We start from the raw sequence: 22620 nt of genomic DNA, 5'->3' as shown, positions 1-22620 counted from the left end.
TAAACTTTGATCTAAGAAGTAACTTCTTCATTATGGCTTCCCGTTACCTACTACACAAAGCCCAAACTCCCCTGCCTAGCTTTCCAGGCTTTGTCAGACCTTAATTTTTAGAATTAATTAACATATGCCTCTCCTTTAATGTGCTGGTTTCCACATTGGTCTTTGAGCATATAAATTCCAATGCTACTTTTGCTCCTGTAATTTCCTCTGCTTATGAAAAGAGGCATGTCAAGTTCTTCTATAGGTCTACATGTCATTTATCAAATGACTAAGCACAGAATTATTACTTAGTAAAAACATGAGCAATATGTCTTCAAAAAAATAATTAAACACAATTTTATTATTTTCCACTGGAAAACCTTAATATTCCTTACTTAAGTTTTATAAACAAAGTTACACTAAGAACAAGAATATTCTAGTTATATGTTAATTTTGGCAACACTGCTACAAAAAATGTCTTTATAATATATTTGCCATTATATGTCTCATTAGCCCAAGGTAACATGCTCTGAGGTTACATAAAAGAGCATTTTAATCTATGAACTAGCTTCACAACTGTTTTTCCATTTATTTGTAGTCTCTGAATAGTCAGCTGTTAAGAACTTCAAAAACCAAGCTGCCCATGATTCACTTATACTAACTTTAACTCTTAATTAACTTTAATCCCTCACATGTGATTAACTCTATAGATCTTTTTTGACATGGTTTCATACAGACCTCTTTTGACATGATTTACTATGCTTTTGACTTTATACCAAAGTACAAGGATCACTTTTTGACAAAACTTGCTTAACAAATGAATATTTTTACCTACTAAAATGTCTAATCCCTTCCATTACAGAGGTTTTTCAATTTATATGATAGTTGCAAACCAAGTCCACAAGTTTAACAAAATGTGGTGGGGGGGCAAATGTCAGAAAATAGAAGAAAAAGGAATAGCATAAGGAAAAGCAAGTCTAACATTATATTAAAATAGAATATAATTTATAATTGATAGAATGATCAATTATAAATTTCTGAAATTCTAGTGAACATGTTTCTGTATCGGGGATAAATACATTACATTGAAGAAGTATTACGCATTAAAAAAAAGTCACCCTCTATGCTTTCACAGTAGACTGCTGTTCCCATGTTACAGCAAAATTATACAAGTTCACTTGTTTAGCATTTTTTAGGGCAGATAATAAAACTCATATATATATTCCTCTGTATCACAACACACAGCAGAGTATCTGGCTCATAGCATATCAGAAGGACCCACCTATATAATCTTCACTTATAAAACAATTGAGATATAATGGGTACAAATAACTGTATATCCCATTTAGATAATAATGAACTATGATATTGATGCATTCCAGGCATTCTTATTTTTTAAAACGATCCCTGTAAAAGTTTGGGCATTATAATAGGTAGGCTTAAAGAAGAACACAAATTTATTGGCTCAGATTTTACTATTCTATTTATAGATTCTAAAATCACCTGACAATCTTGGTCTCTTAGGTAATGTTTTATGTTGCTTTGCTCAAAGAATGAACGGATGAAAAAGTGCAAAAACAATAGTTCCCTTCCTGGACACTGTACTAAAGATTAGGAGAATTAAAGTTTTGCTATTGTCACAGGTTCTCATAATGTCCTCAGAATCAAGGTAGTGAGTTCAACTCTGAAGAATCCAATATAATTATTCATCTAACCCTCAACAAAGCTCACAAAAAAACTTACAAATCTGATAATCTAACGTATACACATGTAAATAAATATTTGACCCTATAAAATATGAATTGGCCGGGCGCAGTAACTGACGCCTATAATACCAGCACTTTGGGAGCCCGAGGCAGGTGGATCACCTGAGGTCAGGAGTTTGAGATCATCCTGGCCAACATGGTGAAACCCCGTCTCTATTAAAAATAAAAAAATTAGCCGAGCGTGGTAGCAGGCGCCTGTAATCCCAGCTACTCAGGAGGCTGAGGCAGGAGAATTGCTTGAACCTGGGAGATGGGGGTAGCAGTGAGCAGAGATCACACCACTACATTCCAGCCTAGGTGACACAGCAGGACTCCGTCTCAAAAAAGAAAAAAAAAAAAGATATGAATCAACTATAAAGATAGTCATGGCTTCCATTTAATTGCTTGTTCTAATAAAAAGAACAAAGTGATCTTTCTAGAAAGTACTTTGGAAGCATTAACTTGCATTCTAGGATATTTATACAGAGGAAGTAAGAATTCCACAAAATAATTTATGTATAATAATGTTCGTCATAGAATTATTTATAATGACATAGACACACACACACACACACACACACACACACACACACAAGACAGCCTATAAGCAACCTAAAACTTGCTACAATAAGAAAATGGTTAAATATGAGGGGGGTTGTCAAACTACATTTACTAGCATGGGAAAATAACATTACTATAGGAAACACGGATAAAATCTGACTATATTAGATCCCAATTAAAAAAAAAAATATATATATATATACACGCACGCACACACACAAACACTTTATACAAACAAATGAATAGAAAAATGAATAAAAAGAAATATACCTAAATTTTAACACAGTCCTATGAATAGTAAAAATCAAAGGTTTTTAATTTTCTTTGAACCTTGCTGTAGTTTCCAAATTCCCCCACCATGAGAGGGAAAGTACCTTTTTTAAAGCCTTCTAGTCTTATAGCTAGATGTTTGAGTGTATTTTAAGAAAAGAGCCAGGCACGGTGGCTCATGCCTGGAATCCCAGCACTTTGGGTAGCCAAGGTGGGCAGATTGCTTGAGCTCAGGAGTTTGAGACCAGCCTGGGTAACATGGCAAAACTCTGTCTCTAGAAAAAATACAAAAATTAGCCAAGCATGGTGGTGTGAGCCTGTAGTCTTAGCTACCTGGAAGGCTGAGGTGTCAGGATTGCTTGAGCCCAGGAGGCTGATGCTGTAACGAGCCAATCATGCCACTGCATCCTAGCCTGGGCAACAGAGTGAGACTCTGTCTTAAAAAAAAAAAAAAAAAGGAAAGTACTTCTTTTTTGTTTGGGGAAGATGGGACCCTAGGAAAAGCATCTGCTCATGGATGAAGACAGAAAACTGTGTAAATTCATTCAACCAGGCTTATCAGTTTACTATAAATAGGCAATAAAAGATTTTAAAACTAACCTATAATCCCAGTATCATGGATCAACAATAATATTATAAAATAAGAAAATTGTCTTTATAAAGAATAGTGAGATGTAACACAAGGATCAGTTTAGAGCAACCAGAAGAAGAGAAGTTCTTTGGAATAGAAGTGTCAGTGAAGGAGAGATAGAGACATAATGAGCACCACACAATGAATAAAGTTGTTTAAACTGTATGCCAAGTATATCCTATAGTGCTGGAAAAGTCTCTACTCACGTACACTCATGCACTTGAAGTAGCAGCTAACCATGAATGGTTTTATAATTCAATACAAAGATGGATAACACATTATACATGTATAAGATATATAAATTTCAAATGACATCTCTGCTTTTAGGAAAATGTGCTTGCTTGTACTGCTCTAACCAGGTACAAAGCAGCTACATTATGAATTAGGTCTGAAAATAGAGGACTCACGACATCTAAACATTCCTTCAAGCTATATGAAACTATAAATTCATGTATAAGTAAAGAAAAATCCTTAAGGTCATAAAAAACTACCTACCAATGAAATACAAGATCCCTTTTTGACAAATGTTTAATTGAGTAAGTGCTTTATGCTATGTAAAGATATTGTCAAGTAATAAATTACAATTTAAGTTTTAACTGTTATTTAAAGTATCCTCTTAAAAGCTGGAGTACGATGATTCTTTCCCTACTGGTTTCACCCTCCTCAGTCTGGCAAACATTGGATTTTCTCACTTACACTTAAAAGTAGAGCCAAAATTAACAGCTTTAAACATAACACTTTATGCCAATATCACGCTCTGCTTTGCTTTTTTTTAACTCCCTGAGTTATCAGCAACATCAAATTACTACCAGGAACTTCAATCCCTTGACTTTAAAATGTTAGAACAACTCACCTGGGGCATACAAAATATGACTTGTCTACAAAAATGGTAGACAATTAAAGTCTACAGTCTTGCTTAATCAGAGATTATTTACATCATTTTAATTAAAAATAATAATCGATGAAAACAGATGCCATTTTAACATTCCACATTAGGGTCCACAACCCAAGAACTACAGAGATTAATGAGCCAATAAAAACCAGGTATGGTTTCAATATACCAATAAATAGGCAGATGGTTGGCTTTCACTATTAAAGTAAAATATTTCTGAAAAGCAAAGTTAATATAAATGGCAAAAGGCAAATAAAGTATTCAAATATTTTTATTTTTAATAAACTAAAGTGACATCAGTAATTGAAATTATGAGATATGTTCCCTAAAACATATTCAGAACAAATAAGAGTTCTTCCACTTTCTAACTCTAATTGGTCTTGGACAGGTCAATTTGATCTCTCTAAACCCAAATCTATCTTCATTTGTAAATTCAGCACAATAGCAACCACCTCAAGAGTTGTTATGGGGTCTGAATAGGTTGACAAATAGGAGGATACTTTGCAAATGAAAAATCTCTATGCAAATTTAAACTATAATCTTTCCACTCTGACTAAAAGCAACTAAAGATTCTTTCCATTTTAAAACTATCAAAAGCTTTATATGTGAATATTGAATATTAAAACTAAAAACTTTACTTAATCATGAAACATAAGGACTAAAACAAAGCTTTAGATTTCTAAGTAAAAATTGAGATCAAATATAATCCTTCAATGAAGTAAGTTTTTTTTTTCTCTCAATGAAGGCCACCTATACCTTTAACATATTTCAGATATACCTACCAGAAACTATATTACTGCTAATTATCTTGCCCCCCAAGGTAGCTAATGATTTGGGTACTACTGTAATGATGCTACCACTCGTAGTTTTCACATAGGTTGCAGCTCCAGGGGTTGCAGCCATCCGACCAATGGATGGGCTCACTGTTGGCCGGGTATAGGTTGCTTGTGTGCCTATAGAAAGGGAAAAGCCAAAAGAAAAACTTGTCATTGCTTACAGAAGAATGATAATTAATACAATTTAACTGTAATTCAATATAATCTACATTGCTATAACTTGAAAATGGAATTTCAAGGTGTCAAGACATTAATTTATAATTTTACAGCCAGTTTTCAACACATATAGCAAGTACTACAGCCAAGTCAATTTAAATTAATTTTACACATAAAATTTTGTGATGTGTTGCATCAAATTACTAACCAAAGAAAAAGTAGAGTTAACTCTGTTCCCTTCTTCCACTACCCTTCTTCTACTAGTTTTATGCCAAAAGAAACAAATTTAATCATCTTTCCTGCCAGAGTATTTTAGATATTTCTGTCATAGATTTTAAGGTCTCTGCATCTGTTTTATACTGTCTTAGTGCCAAACCCAATGTTGGCATTGAGCAAATAAGGCAGTATTGTTTGTCTAAAGTTTTACAAACTTTCATTGCTTTGTACTCTGCTACCCTCTAAATATACGTCCACCTTTTAAAGGGTTGGTTATTCTATCATTTTAGTAAAGATTAAAGTTAAAGCTGCCTAGTAGAGTTGCCAGGAATATTTCTCTTTAGCCTAAAATTTTCTCTATTTACCTATTTCCTCAACTTTAGACCTGTTAGACTATTTTTCTTCATGTGTCTCAAAAGATTTTATACCCTTCCCCACTATTTCTAACACTTTTTTCTTTTCTCCAAACAGGAATTAAAAGCTAACTACATGAGTCTGTTGTGGTTTCTTACAAATCCAGTAACTCAGAAAGGCTATTCCTAAATTAAGCATCAATAGCCTTAGGGAGAATGAAAAAAATATGACTAAGATAACATCATCTTCACTTGAAGAAATCTTTCATGATAATCAAATTCACGGACCACTTTGATAACCATTTTCAATACTCGCCTCCTCCCCCCCAAAAAAATGCTTTTACCAAGTTATTCACCTTTGAAAAATACAACCATCCCCCAAAAAGGGAGAACGGGAGGAACAATAAAAGTAGAATTAGTTTAAATTGGTTATAAGCATACATCTGAATGAAAAAAAAAAAAACCCACAAAACTAGTGCAAAGTAAATACGCTATATGGATACATAGTTTGAATTTGGCAAATTACATCTGAAAAAATTTCAAATTAAGTTTTTGTTAAAAAAAGAAACGCTTATTATAACACAGACACGTAAATAGACAAAATATTATTCTTCACTACTTTTCCATAACATGAAGAATCATATATGCATAACACTGTTATCTATTTAGAAAAGTTTAGGGGAAGTATGATAAAAATACTAAAGAATAATAGTGTTTAAAAGCACAGGCTTTGCATAGAGACAGAAAGTAGAATGGTGATGCCAGGGACTGGAGAAAGTGGGGAAATGAAGCATTATTGTTAAATGAGCACAGAGTTTCAGTTTCGGAAGATGAAAAAGTTTTGGAGATAGATGGTGTTGATGGTTATATAACAATGTGAATGTACTTAATGCCAATGAACTATATATTTGAAAATGGTAAATTTCATGTTATATATATTTTACTGCAATTTAAAAAACAAAAGAAAGCATAGGTTTTGGAGTCAAACTGGTTCAATCCCCAGTTCTGCCTCTTTTTGGCTACGTGACCTTGGGCAAGTTGCTGAAAATGGAGATAATAAAGCCTAAAGGAGAGGAAGTGCAATGTTTGTAAAGACCTTTACACACTGGCCAATAAATGACAGTTTATAAGCTTGAGACAGGTATCATTTTACACTATTTAAATTCTGTCATCTAAATGCTAGCCATCCTCAAAAAGTTTGGTTAAAGAGTCATACATTTAAAATAACGGTAATGGCTAATTATAATATTAATAGTGACAACTATTGAGCACTATGCTGGGGACTTTCTACATACTTGATTTCATTTAGTACTTATAATAATGTTATGGCATAGGTATTATTATCCCATTTAAATAAACAAGGAAAAAACCAAAAACAAATAAACAAAGAAAAAGATTTAGAGAGATTAAGTAATCTGCTCAAGGTCACATTTTAGATAGTGTTACTATCCAAAATGTTCAACACTGTCACCTCCTCCAGCATATGCTGGTTGCTTGCCTATCAGGGCACAATACCACTCTGTGCTTTCCTCAGTCTCAGTAACGCTTACTAAACTGTAATGTAACATATACTCTTCTCAACTTCATCAGAGTGAAATCCTTGTGGGTTGGGACTGTTTTAACTCATTTAGCAAATCCTGACTGAGCACCTACTTACAGACTAGCTCTATATATGTGGTAAATAAAAAGGATATGGTCCCTTACCCTCATAGAGCTTATGGTCCAATAAAAGGAACAATATCAAACAAATCAATATACAACTAGATACGTAAGAAATTATGGGAAGTGCTATAAAGGAAAGAAACAAGGGATCATTAGAAAGAATAACAAAAGAAAGTTAACGTCAGGGCAGTAGGGGTGTGAGAATCAAGAAAGGCCTCTCTGAAAAAAAACTGTCCCATTAATCTCTATATCCCAAGTGTCAAGCATATTGCTGGTACAGAGAAACTCTTTGATGAATGTATGATGAATAAATGAACTGATGCTCAAGAGAACTTACCAGTAGGAGTGGTTACCAGTTTAGTTGTCATAATTGCACCATTACTGCTAACCACCATAATAGGGGAATTGCTACTGGTGGGTAGAGTTGCTGTCACTGGTTTGGGTAAGATTTTACTTGGTTGAACCTGTTGTGTGATGATTTTAACACCTTTGAAAGAAGAAAGATAAATCTCAGCACAAATTATTTTTAAATACATGTCCCTTATACCAACCCAAGAGGGCAGTAGTCACACACATTTACTCAGTCTTGTCTAAAGAGAAGTTTTTTTTAATACTGATGAAACTCTAAACTTTTATTCCTCAAATTCCTATTTTTCTTAGTTTATTTCTCATTTCAGAAATGCAACTAAAACATTGCATTAACAAAGTTCATAAAGAAAAACAAATATTTTGTCTATGGTTGTGTTATATAAGAGCTTTCAAACCAAATTATCCACTGGACTTGACTTTACAGGCAAATAATCCTTTCCATACAAATACTTAGGATGAAAGGACTAGCATAAGAGGTCAGAAACAAAAGGTAATGTGCTTTTATGTATCCCCAACTTCACCAAAATATTCGCACAACTCCTTAAACTTACATAAAAGCTGTTGAAAAATATAAAGACAAAGAACATTTTTTGTTTGAATTTTTTAACTGCCTTCTTTTAAAATAATTTTTAATAACTCACTTTGTCAAATACAGGATACAAAAAAAGATACATTATTATTCTACCTACACAAAAAAATGTGTGTGGACAAGAACTTGAAGGTGACAGGCAAAAATAAAATTAAAGTGCTAGGGTAGTGATGTTATGGTTTTTGTTTTTTTTTTTACATTTTCTAAATTTTTCTTTATAATGCCATAATTGTTACATTGACTTTCCAAACATAAACATTCTTTTAACCCTTTTCCCATTTAGAAAAAAAGAAGTGTAGCTTGCTGCCTGCATTCATTTAATTTTATATAAACATACTCTTTGAGGCTGAAACAAATCTGAGTGATTTTCAATGTGAAAATAAAATATAAAAACTGTTTTTGAGAACTATGTTAACATCACACATAGGAATGCTAGCTTCTAGGATTTGACATTTTCAGCAATTGAGAATTACTATACTTTGTAAACGGAAATACCACTACTAAAAACAGAATGCTATAAATAGAATAATGTCTTTTGTTTCCAAAGTCAATATACTAGAGCAATGCAAAAATAATAATCAAAGCAAGATATTTCCCGGCAAAGTTATCTTGGGGTAAATGCTACAGCTGCAAGCACCACCAGCAAGTATTCTCAGGGTAAATGAGAAAAGGGTTAAAAGAAAATTTCCTATGCCAACTATAAATTTAAATTGGTAGCTAAGGAAGGAAATTTTTGGTAACACTCTTTCCCCACTACTATCTTCACTGAAATAATTCGTGAGTTAAAATATGTTGTTATAGACAACTAACAATTATATTACTTTTTGAGATGGTGATTTAGGTTAAGACATTAGGAAGCAAACAGATCTATTTATTTAACAGCCTTAAATAATTTTAAATTTCTTGTAGCCAACAAAGTTGTTAAAATTATGACATCTAAGTATATAATTAGACAAGCTACATAATCTCTGTGACTCAGTGTCCTCATCCATAAAATAATTCTATTAGTATATACCTCATAAGGCTGTTGTTAAGATTAAATAAATCACAACTGTAAAGTTCATAATGAACAGTAAAAATTCAGTAAATAATTATTATGGAAATTTTAAGATTCTGATTATAATAAATCTTAAGCACTGAGGTTTGTGGGGGGAATAATTTCTAGTATTTATTTCATTAGTGAATTACAGTTATTATTATATTATTATTATTATTATTATTATTATTATTATTATTATTATTTTGAGATGGAGTCTCACTCTGTCTCCAGGCTGGAGTACAGTGGTGCAATCTCAGCTCACTGCAACCTCCACCTCCTGGGTTTAAGTGATTCTCCTGCCTCAGCCTCCCGAGTAGGTGGGATTACAGGTGCCTGCCATCATGCCCAGCTAATTATTTTGTATTTTTAGCAGAGACAGGGTTTCACCATGTTGGCCAGGCTGGTTTTGAACTCCTGACCTCGTGACCCACCGGACTTGGCCTCCCAAAGGGATTACAGGTGTGAGCCACCAGATCCGGCCAGAATTAAGTAATTCTTAAAGCACATATAAAAAGGAGTTTCTAAAGAAATAACCACACAGAGAAAAAATTAAGATAATCATAAAATGACTTTGCTCAATTATATGCAAATAAGTTTAAAATCTGGATCAAATAGGTAATTTTCTAGGAAATTATTACTTATCAATATTGACCCCAGAAAAGAGAAAAAAATGTAAATAGACAAATTTCCACAGATAAAAATTTCAGGAGCTGTACCCCTTTGCCAAAAAGTAGCAGGCTCAGATAGTTGCATCGGAGAATTCTACAGTCCCTTAAAAAGAAAGTAATTCCAATGTACTTAAAGCCATTCCAAATATTGATATCTGGCACGGCAGCATGAGCTCTGCTGGCCCCCTAACCCAATGAAACTGATAAAAATTATAAAACGACCACCATTGAAAGGCTCCGGAAATGGTGCCAAGGGCAAATAGTAAATGAAAAAACATCTACTCAAGAAAATCTCAAAAAATTCATTGAGAAAGGCAAGATCTGTGGTATTTAAACCAAGAGCATTTCCTCCTTCCCCACTACTAGCTCAGCAAGGGGGACATTCCATTCCAGATGGCTGCAGTGAAGAAGAACTCGGGATTCCTTCTCTGCCAGCTCCCAGTTGAAAGGTTTTCTTCTCAGGAGAAACCAGACTTCAGATTATATCATCCTGCCCTCAGCTACCTACCGCTAAGGCTAAGTTCTGGGCAAGAGCAGTATGGATGTGAGAGCTCTCTTATTCTGCCCAGCCCCCAGTTTGTGGACAAAGCTCTACCTTGGGCACAGTACCACTGAGTATACTGAAGTACTGATAGCCCTTGCCCTGGCTTGTGAGGCAGTGACTCTACCACCAAGCGAGGCAAGCTGTGAGGACCTCAGGCTGCTCCCCAACCCCTTACCCCGACTCTGTGAGCATTCAGTGCCTAAAGCAGGGGTCTGTCAGAGAAGTCTGTCACTTATCCCACCCTAGATACTTCCTATTTCTGCAAGGTTCCAGTTTCTAAGGTCTGTATCAATGGCATTTTTATTTGTGAATCAATTATTACATTATACTATATTAATTAATTTTAGGCAAGGTCTTGCTGTGTCACCCAGGGTAGAGTACAATGGTGTGATCATGGCTCACTGCAGCCTTGAACTCCTAGGCTCAAGCAATCCTCTTGCCCCAACCTTCAGAGTAGCTGGGAATACAAGCATACGCCACCACACTCAGCTAATTTTACTATTTTTGTAGAGATAGGGTCTTGCTTTATAGTCCAGGGTGATATTGAACCCTGGCTTCAAGCAGTCCCCCTGCCTTGGCCTCCCAAAGATCTGGGATTACAGGCATAAGCCACCAAACCCAGCCAGTTTATTAATTTTATTAGAGACAGCGTCTTGCTCTGTCACTCAGGCTGAAGTGCAGTGGCATGATGACTGTATCCTTGAACTCCTGAGCTAAAGCAATTCTCCCATCTCAGCACCCCAAAGCACTGAGATTATAGGCATGAGCCACTGCACCTGGTCTATGTTTTATTTTTTTGAATGGAGAAAGCATTCATTAAAAACTGACCAGTATAAAAAGTTAGAGTGAATAACTTGTCCTCTTTCCTTGTCCTCTGTCTAGTTCTCCCTTGCCATTAACAAAAGCTTAGTTTCTTATATATCGTTAGAGTCTCCACAAATACAAGAAAATTTAAACATGGATTCTTATACCTCCCCTCTTTACACACTTGTAAAACATAACACATGCACCTTGCTTTTCCCCCCACCTTTAACAATGTATCTTAGAGATCTTTTTAATATAGTCAGTACATAAAATTAAACTGATTCTTCATTCTACAGTGATATAGGTATACCTTGTTTTATTACACTTTGCTTTATTGTGCTTCTCAGTACTAGTGGTTTTTTTTTTGTTTGTCTGTTTGTTTTTGTTTTTTGTTTTTTTGAGACGGAGTCTCACTCTGTTACCCAGGCTGGAGTGCAGTGGCGCAATCTTGGTTCACTGCAACCTCCACTTCCTGGGTTCAAGCAATTCTCCCTGCCTCAGCCTCCCGAGTAGCTGGGATTATAGGCACCCACCAACACACCTGGTTTATTTTTGTATTTTTAGTAGAGACAGGGTTTCATCATGTTGGCCAGGCTGGTCTCGAACTCCTGACCTCCAGTGATCTGCACTCCTTGGCCTCCCAAAGTGTTTTTTACAAATTGAAGGTTTGTGGCAACCCCATGTCGAGTAAGTCTGTAGGCACCATTTTTCCAACAGTGTGCGCTCACATTATGTCTGTGTCACATTTTGATGATTCTCACAATAACTCAAAGTTTTTTTTAATTATTATATCTGTTACTTTAATCAGTGATCAGTGATCTTTGATGTTACTATTATAATTGTTTTGGGCCACCACAAACCATGCTCGTGTAAGACGATGTACTTAATCAATAAATGTGTGTGCTCTGACTGCTTCACGAACTGGACATTCCCCCATCTCTCTCCCTCTCCTTGGGCCTGCTTGTTTCCAAAGACATAACGATATTGAAATTAGGCCAGTTAATAAACTTCATTTCTATGAAGGCCAGGAGAGTGAGGAATCTGCAGAAGAAAAGTTGGAAGCTAGCAGAGGTTGGTTCATGAGGTTTAAGGAAAGAAACTATCTACAGAATGTGAAAGTGCAAAACAAAACAGCAAGTGCTGATGGAGAAGCTGCAGCAAGTTATCCAGTAGATCTACCTAAGATCATTGATGAAGGTGGCTACACTAAACACCAGATGTTCAATGTAGACAAAATAGCCTTTTATTGGAAGAAGATGCCATCTAGGACTTTCATAGATAAAGAAGTCAATGCCTGGCTTCAAAGCTTCAAAGAACAGACTGACTCTCTTGTTAGGGACTAATGCAGTTGCTGAGTTTAAGTTGAAGCTGATGTTCATTTACCATTCGCAAAATGCTAGGGTCCTTAAAAAGGATGCTAAATCTACTCTGCCTGTGCTCTATAAATGAAACAACAAAGCCTGGATGACACCACATCTGTTCACAGCATGGTTTACTGAATGTTTTAAGCCCACTATTGAGACCTACTGCTCATAAAAAAAAAAAAAAAAAGACTCCTTTCAAAATATTACTACCCACTGACAATGCACCCAGTCAGTCACCCAAGAGCTCTGATGGAGAAGTACAAGATTAATATTGTTTTCATGCCTGCTAACATAACATCCATTGTGCAGCCCATGAAACAAGGAATAATTTCAACTTTCAGGTCTTATTAAGAAATAAATTTTAGGCTGGGTGTGGTGGCTCATGCCTGCAGTCCCAGCAATTTCGGAGGCTGTGGCAGGTGGATTGTTTGAGCCCAGGAGTTTGAGACCAGTCTGGGCAACACGGTGAGACCCTGTCTCTACAAAAAAATTTTTTAAAAAAATTAGCCAGGCATGCTGTGGCTCATGCCTGTAGTCTCAGCTACTTGGGAGGCTGAGGTGGGAGGACTGCTTGAGCCAGGAGGTTGAGGCTGCACTGAACTATGATTGTGTCACTGCATTCCAGCCTGGCTGACAGACTATGTCTCAAAAAAAAAAAAAAGAAAAAAAATGCATTTTGTAAGGCTACAGCTGCCATAATGATTTCTCTAATGGATTTGGGCAAAGTCAATCTTCTGGAAAAGATTCACTGTTCTAGATGCATTCAGAACATTTCTGATTCATGGGAGGAGGTCAAAATATCAACATTAATAGGAGCTTGGAAGAAGTGGATTCCAACCTCTATGGATGACTTTGAGTGGTTCAGGTCTTCAGTGAGAGAAATAACTATCTTATGATAAAACTTGACTAGATGAGGAGTTGCTTCTCATGGATGAGCAACGAATATGGTTTCTTGAGATGGAATCTTCTAATGAAGTAATAGTGCCCTGTCCTGTGGATGTTGTTGAAATAACAACAAACAATTTAGAGTATTATATAAACTTAGTTGATAACGCAATGGCAAGTTTAAAAGATTGACTTCCATTTTCAAAGAAGTTCTACTGTGGGTAAAATGTTGTAAAACAGCATTCCATGCTACAAAGAAATCTTTTACAGAAGGAAAAATCAATCCATGCAGCCAACTTCACTGTTGTCTTACTTTAAGAAAATGCTGTAACCACCCCAACCTTCAGTATCCACCAACCTGACCAGTCAACAGCCATCAACATTGAGACAAGACCCTCCACCAGCAAAAAGATTACACCTCTCTGAAGGCTCAGATGATCATTAGCATTTTTTAGCAATGAAGTATTTTAAATTAGGGTATGTACATTTTTTTAGACATAATACAATTACACACATAATAGACAGCAGTATAATATAAACATAACTTTTATATGCACTGGGAAACCAAAACTTTGGTGTGACTTCCTCTGTTGTGATATTCACTTTATTTCAGTGGTCTGGAACTGAACCTGTAAATTCTATAAGTATGCCAGAATCGTAATTTATGTAATGAATCCCCTGTAAGGTTGTTTCCAGTCTTTCTTTTTTTAAAATTCAAACAAAACGCAGTGAATAAGCCTATATAGTGTCATTTTGTATGTGTATCTGTAGGATAAATTTCCAGAAGTATGACTGCTATGTCAGTTTTGACAAATACTGCCAGGTTTTCATCTTATCAGGATTTTCGATTTATTTTCCTACCAGTAATGTACATGAGTCCCAGTTTCCTCACAGTACCCCCTTCCCACCAGTATATTTTCAAGCAGTTGGATTTTTGCCAATGTGATAGGGGCGGGTGGATGTTATCTCAGTATTTTTTTCATTTTTCATTTCTCTTATTGAGAGTGAGTTTGAGAAACTATATGTTTTAGTGCCCTTTGTAATTCACTTTTTGTGTGCTATCTGTATCCATTTTCCACTTTCCTATTGGATCAATTTCTGGGAATTGTTACACTGTCAGGATAATTGGCATTCTGTGCATTTCATAATTTGCAGATTTTTTCCAGTTTGTCTTTTGACTTTATGGGGTTTTCTGTGCAAAACACTATTTGTTTATATGTAGTTGAATTTATCAGTGTGGTCTTTAATGCTCAGATTTTCCATCACAGTTTATAATTTTTGTATTTAAGTCTTTTGGAATTTAAACTGGTATGAGGTTAGACAATACAATATATTGATAACCAAATGTGATTTGAGTCTGTAATTTTCTTTTTTGTGTGCAGTGTTTGCCAGGTTTTTCTTTGAGCATTATGTGTATTTCCAAGAAAGAATTTTGGAAGTTTTTTTTTTTTAATGCCCTGGAATATTTTTTATATTTAAATTTTATTTATTTATTTAGAGACAAGGTCTCGCTCTGTTGCCCAGGCTTAAATACACCAGGCAATTCTGCCGCCTTAGCCTCAGCTGAGACTACAAGCATATGCCACCATACCTGGCTAATTTTAAAAAAATTTTTTATAGAATTGGGGTCTTGCCATGTTGCCCAGACTGGTGTCGAACACCTGGCCTCAAGTGATTCTCCCGCCTTGGCCTACCAAAGTGTTGGGATTATAGGTGTAAGCCACTGTGCTCGGCCTGGAATTTTTTTTTCTTTTTTTGTTTTTTTTCTTTTTTTTTTTTTGAGACAGAGTCTCGCTCTGTTGCCCAGGCTGGAGTGCAGTGGTGTAATCTTGGCTCACTGCAAGCTCCGCCTCCCAGATTCACGCCATTCTCCTGCCTCAGCCTCCCGAGTAGCTGGGACTACAGGCGCCTGCCACCACACCCAGCTAATTTTTTGTATTTTTAGGAGAGACGGGGTTTCACCGTGTTAGCCACTATGGTCTCGATCTCCTGTTCTCATGATCCGCCCGCCTCGGCCTCCCAAAGTGCTGGGATTACAGGCGTGAACCACCGCTCCTGGCTGAATTTTTTTTCTTAAAGAGCTTTATCGAAATATAATTGACTAAGCATTCAATGAACACATTTAAAATGTACAATGTAATGTTATTTAATATATTCACAGATATGTTCAGCCATCATAACAAATGATTTTAGAACACTGCACTTCAAAAGGAAACCCCATAATATGATCTACTACTCCTTGCACCCATTCATTCAGTTTCCTACCCCCAGCCCCAAGTAACCACTAATTATTTTCTGTCTGTAGATTTCTGTACTTTGGACTTCGATATGAAATAAATCATATAATACGTGGTCTTCTGTAACTGGCTTCTTGAACTTAATGTAATCTTTTTGAGGTTCCTCCATCTTGTAGCATGTATTAGTACTTCATTCCTTTTATTAATGACAATTAAAATTCACATTTTGTTTATCTGTTTGTCCATTGATATGAATTTGGATTGTTTCACCTATTGGCTATTACGAATAATGCTGCTGAAAATATTTGTATGCAAGTTTTTTGGTATCAGTTCTCTTGTGTATATACCTAGGAGTGGAATCTCAGGATCATATGTTAATTCTTTGTTTAATTTAATTGTTTGATAAACTGACGTGTTTTCCAAAGCAACGGTACCATTTTACATTCCCACCAGCAGTGTATGAGCGTTCCTGTTTCTCTACATCCATGCCAACACTTGTTATTCTCTTACATTGATTCTAGGCAGTCTGCTTTGTGTAAAGTATATTTCTCTGTGGTTCTCATGTGTACTTACCTGATAACTAATGATGTTTAGCATGTTTTCATGTGCTTATTGTATCTTTTATATATTTTCCCTGAAGAAATGGCTATTCGGATCTTTTACCCATTTTAAAATTGGGTTATATGTCTATTTACCATTGAGTTATAAGAGTTTATATATATATATATTTTTTATATGTATATATAAGCTCTTATATATCTGTACCATTTTACACGTACATGTATGGTTTTATTTCTGGTGGTGGGAATGTAAAATGGTACAGTTTATATCTGCTGGTGGGAATGTAAAATGGTACAGTTGCTTCGGATATGTAATTTGCAAGTATTATTTCCCATTCTCTGAATTGTCTTTTTACTTTCTTGATGGTATCTTTTAAAACACAGCAGTTAGCTGGGCGCAGTGGCTTCCGCCTGTAATCCCAGCACTTTGGGAGGCCAAGGTAGGTGGATCACTTGAAGTCAGGAGTTTGAGACCAGCTTGGCCAACATGGTGAAAACCCATCTCTACAAAAAAAAAAAAAAAAATTAGCTGGGCATGATGGTGCGTGCCTGTAATCCCAGCTACTCGGGAGGCTGAAGCAGGAGAATTGCTTGAACCCAGGAGGCATAAGTTGCAGTGAGCCAAGACCGCACCACTACACTCTAGCCTGGGTGACAGAGCAAGACTCCGTCTCAAATAAATAAAATAAATACGGCAGTTTTTGATATCTAACTTTTCTATTTTCTTTTTGTTGCTCATGCTTTTATTATTATATCCAAGAATCCTTTGCCAAATCCAGTATGTTAGAGATTTACCCTAAGTTTTTTTCTAAGAGTTTGACAGTTTTACCTCTAAGTGTAAATGTTTGATTCATTTGAGTTAATTTTGTATACGGTGTGATGTAAGGGTCTCACTTCATTCCTCTGCACATATCTATTCATTTGTCCCAACAGAATTTGTTAAAAAGACTATTTCTCCCCCATTGAATGATCTTGGCATCTCTGTCAAAAAGCAGTTGACCATAGTTGTATGGTTTTATTTCTGGACTTTCAATTCTGTTCCATTGATCTATATGTCTTATGCCAGTACCATACTGTTTTGATTACCATTGGTTTGTAGTAAATTTTGAAATCAGGAAGCATTTGAGTCCTCTCCTTCTCTTTCTCCCTCTTCTTTTTTTTTTTTTTTTGAGACCGAGTCTTGCTCTGTCACCCAGGCTAGAGTGCAGTGGTGTAATCTCAGCTCACTGCAACCTCCGCCTCTCAGGTACAAGTGATTCTCCTGCCTCAGCCTCGCGAGTAGCTGGGATTACAGCCACGTACCACCATGGCCAGTTAATTTTTGTATTTTTAGTAGAGACAGGGTTTCACCATGTTGGCCAGTCTGGTCTCGAACTCCTGACCTCAGGTGGTCCACCTTCCTCAGCCTCACAAAGTGCTGGAATTACAGGCAGGAGCCACCATGCTGGGGCTCCCGCCTGTGATTTTTACTTCTTTTTTTTAAAGATTGTTTTGGCTATCCATATTGGTTATCCATATGGCTATCAAATTCCATATGAATTTTGGAGTTAGCTTGTCAATTTCTACGAAGAAGTCAGCTGAGATTCTGATATAGGTTGCATTGAATCTATAGATTAATTTAAGGAGCACTGTCATCTTAACAATGTTAAATCTTCTGATCTGTGGGCATGGTATGCTTTCCTATTTATTTAGATCTTTAATTTCTTTCAATGTTTTGCAGTTTTCAGAGTATACATTTTGTATTTCTTTTGTTAAATTTATTCCTATTTTGTTCTTTTGGTGCTATTATAAATGGAATTGTTAATTTCACTTTTTAGATTGTATATTGCTAATTTATAGATTTTTGTGGGTTGACTTTGTATCCTGCAACCTTTCCAAACACATGTCTCATTTATTAGTTCTAATATCTTTTAGTGGATTCCTTAGTTTTTTGTTTTTGTTTTTTTTTAATAATATAAAGGATCATGTCATCTGCAAATTGGGGTAGAGTTTCTTCTGTTTCAATCTGGATGCTTTTTTTTTAAAAATAATATAAAGGATCATGTCATCTGTAAATGGGGTAGAGTTTCTTCTGTTTCAATCTGGATGCTTTTTTTTTGCCCATTTTCTCTGACTTGAGCCTCTGGTATAATATTGAATAGAAGTGTCAAGAGCAGACATCACTGTCTTTTTCCTTATTCTTTCTATTCATAGAACTTCTTTTAGTGTCTCTTGTAAGGTGGGTCTGCTAGCAACACATTCTTGCAGATTTTGTTTATTTGGTAAAGTCTTTCTTCATTTTTGAAAGCTAGCTTTGCTGGATATAGGATTCTTCGTTGGTGGGTTTTTTATTTTTTGTTTTTTTTGTTTTTTTTTTTTTGCATTTCAAATGTGTTATCCAACTGTCTGCTGGCTTCATTGTTTCCACTGGGAAGTCAGTTCTTACATAACTTTATTGCAATTTCCTTGTAAGTGATATGTTGTTTTCTCTTGCTATATTCAAGATTTTCTTTTTGTCTTTGAATTTCAGCATTTTTACTGAGATGTGTCTGTTTATGATCTTTGTGTTTATCTTATTTGTAATTTGTTGAGCTTCTTAAACATATATGTTACTGCTTTTCAATAAATTTGGAAAGTTTTCAGCGATTATTTCTTTGAATATTTTTCTTTTCTCTCTTCCCAACTCTCGTACCTCCATTATATGTATGTTGGTGTATTTAATGTCCCACATTTCTCTGAAGCTCTGTTAATTTTTCTTCATTGTTTCTTCTCTTTGTTCTTTAGCTCACATAACCTCTATTGATCGTTTTTCAGATTTGCAAATTCTTTCTTCTGCCAGTTCAGATCTACATGTGAACCCCTCTCATGCATTTTTTAGTTCAGTGACTTTACTTTTAACCTCCAGATTTTCTGTTTGGCTCTTTTTAAAAACTAATTTCTATCTCTTTATTGATCTTTATTTGATGTAATATTGTCCTCATAGCCTCTTTTACTTCTATAATCATGTTTTTCTTTAGTTCTGTGAACATATTTGTAATGGCTACTTCAAAGTACTTTTCAGTTAAGTCTGACATCTGGTTGCTCTTATAGTTTCTGTTGTTTGTTTGTTTTTCTAATGTATGGGTAATATTTTCCCGTTTCTTTACCTACCTCCTTATGTCTTTGTTAGAAATTGGACATTTTAGATAATATACATACAGCCCTCTGTATCTGTAACTTCTACATCTTCAGATTCAAGCAACCATGGATCAAAAATATTTAGGAAAAAGACAACAAAAATAATAATACAACAGTAAAAAATAATACAAATACAGAAACAATACAGTATAACAGCTACATAGCATTTACATTGTATTAGGTATTATAGGTAATCTAGAGATGATTTAAAGTATACAGGAGTGTGTGCATAGGTTTCACAAATACTACACCATTTTTTATAAAGGACTGGAACATCCACAGATTTGAATATCAACAGGGTCCTGGAAGCAATCTTCCATGGATACTGAGGGATGACCATGCAGTACCTGGGTACTGGTCTCCCCTCACCAGGGATTTGTTATTGTTATTTGCATAGTTATTTCTTTAGTGATGGGATCAGTTATTTTAGTGAAGTCTTTTTATTCCCTCTCCAGCCCGTGCTCCTTCATCTAAGCATCTGATATTACTCCTCATGGAGGCACGGCTCTGGGTATACTTACAGTCACTTTGGGATGACAGTGGTATTAGTCTGGCTTTTTTCTGTTCTTTCCTTGACCACGCCCAGCTGTTAAACTCTATTAACTGCTGGCTGATTGCTCTGTTGTTTTCAGGAAAGCTTTGGAGCATACATTACTCTGTAATCCGAATTTTGGCTCCTTTGAAGGAATAGTTTCTGGGGTTCATTTTTGATATTTCTTCTAACCTCATGAAGGCTCTTCCCAGCTTTTATATTATCTGCTTCTTCCCTATAAACTGTCTGCAGTCTAGACTATATGTTCATTGCACCCATGAATCTCCTTCTGGTTGCCTTTCACCACTTCCTTCACTGTTCTTGAGAATGCCCCTAGTCTTGAACTTCTCCATGCTCTGGTATAAATGGAGTTAGTTCCTTTGGGAAGAGATTAGGAGCTATCTGTTTTATGAATTATTTCTATCCTTTGGCAAAGTCTCTGAGCCAGTAACATTAAGTATTATATTAACATTAAGTAACAGTAAGTATTATATTAAGTAACATTAGATATGGTGAAATCTCCCTTTTTTACTAGAAAGATAAAATTATTTCAAATATACAGTAATTTGCAGTGAAAAGGTCAAATGTGATAGGCGACACAAGTATTTTTTTTTATTGTTTTGGGTTTGGTTTTTTTTTTTGAGATAGGCTCTCACTCTGTAGCCCACGCTGGAGTGCAGTGGTGTAATCATAGCTCACTGCAACCACAAACTTCTGGGCTCAAGCAATCCTCCTGCTTCCTCCCAAGTACCTAGGACTACAGGCACATGCCACCATTCCTAGCTAATTTTTAAATATTTTGTAGAGACCAAAAAATGGTCTCTACAAAAGGGTAGAGGTCTTGTTATATTGCCCAGGCTGGTCTCAAACTCCTGGCCTCACATGGCCAACACATGTATATTGTAATACCATAAGCAAACGCTAAGAAAACAGAACAAAACAATATACTTTAAAATAATATATATATAAGTCAAGATGAAACCCTAAAAATTCTTCAAGTAAACTACAAACAGGCAAGAAAAAAGAAACAAGAAACGAAAGAAACAAACAAAATAAAATGGCGCATGTAACCACTACCATATCAACAATTACCTTAAATGTAAATGATCTAAATATATCATTTAAAAGTTAAAGATTGGGGCCGGGCGCAGTGGCTCACGCCTGTAATCCCAGCACTTTGGGAGGCGGAGGCGGGCGGATCATGAGGTCAGGAGATTGAGACCATCCTGGATAACACAGTGAAACCCTGTCTCTACTAAAAATACAAAAAATTAGCCGGGTGTGGTGGCGGGCGCCTGTAGTTCCACCTACTTGGGAGACTGAGGCAGGAGAATGGTATGAACCCAGGCAGGAGGTGGAGCTTGCAGTGAGCCAAGATAGCACCCCTGCACTCCAGCCTGGGCAACACAGCAAGCCTCCGTCTCAAAAAAAAAAAAAAAAAAGTTATAAGATTGGTTGGCCAGATGCAGTGGCTCACACCTGTAATCCTAGCACTTTGGAAGGCTGAGGTGGGCAGATCACTTGAGATCAGCATTCGAGACCAGCCTGGCCAGCATGGTGAAACCCTGTCTCTACTAAAAATACAAAAGTTACCTGGGCATGGTAGTGTGCACCTGTAATCCCAGCTACCTGAGAGACTGAGGCAGGAGACTCGCTTAAACCCAGGAGGCGGAGGTTGCAGTGAGCTGAGATTGTGCCACTGCACTCCAGCCTGGGTGACAAAGCGAGACTCCGTCTCAAAAAAAAAAGTTATTGGCAAAGTTGATATAAAAATATATAACTACACTGTATGCTGTTTATAAGAAACTCACTGCAAATACAACAATATAAGTAGGTTGAAAGTAACAGGATGAGAAAAAAATACACTATGTGAACATAATAAAAAGAAAATAGGAGTGGCTATATTAATTACAGATAAAGTATACTTTACAAAGCAATAGAACTCACTCCCCTCCAGTCAATATAGTTCTCTATTACATGCACTAAATATACTAATGCAGGCTAGTTATCATCATTAATTTATATGGCAGACTTTACAAGTTAAATTGGAATTAAATTTTAAGAATGGAAATTTTTAAAAATCAGCCTTTATATTTAAAAAAAATAGAGAATTAATTGCAGAAAAAAAGGAACGCTACATAATGAGACAGGATCAATATACCAGGAAGACATAATGTTTCTAAATATGTATGCATCAAACAATAGATATATCAAAATATAATACATGTAGCAAAAACTGAGAGAGCTGTTTTTGCAGTACTAGAATCCAACAATTAGTTGGGGACTTTATTACCCCACTCCCATCAACTGATAGAACTACTATGCAGAAAATTCAGCATAGATATAGGAGAACTGAACAACATAATCAACCAACAGAATCTAGTTGATATACACATATAGAATACTCCACCCAACATCAGCAGCATAGATACTTTACAAGCACCATGGACCACCCACCAAAGTAGAACATATTGTGGGTGAAAAAACAAACCTCAATAAACGTAAAAGAATTGAAATGATACAGAGTGTGTTCTCAGACCATAATGAAATCAAACTGGAAATCAATAGCAAA

General features: G+C 35.8%; 1 protein-coding gene across 32 annotated transcripts in view; it reads right to left on the bottom strand.

The window, feature by feature from the left end:
• EMSY (EMSY transcriptional repressor, BRCA2 interacting) overlaps positions 1–22620 on the bottom strand; it is a 107630-nt gene that overhangs the window by 30877 nt on the left and 54133 nt on the right. For all 32 annotated transcript variants that reach the window (XM_063671239.1, XM_063671229.1, XM_063671232.1 and 29 more), the window contains 2 exons: positions 7639–7788; positions 4861–5031 (listed from right to left, as the gene is read on the bottom strand). In XM_063671239.1, the coding sequence (XP_063527309.1) occupies positions 4861–5031; positions 7639–7788 (321 nt within the window). The remainder of the gene's footprint in view (positions 1–4860; positions 5032–7638; positions 7789–22620) is intronic.

Source organism: Pongo pygmaeus, chromosome 9 (assembly GCF_028885625.2).
Source record: "Pongo pygmaeus isolate AG05252 chromosome 9, NHGRI_mPonPyg2-v2.0_pri, whole genome shotgun sequence".
Lineage (NCBI taxonomy): Eukaryota > Metazoa > Chordata > Mammalia > Primates > Hominidae > Pongo > Pongo pygmaeus.
This window is presented reverse-complemented; position numbering and strand designations above follow the sequence as displayed.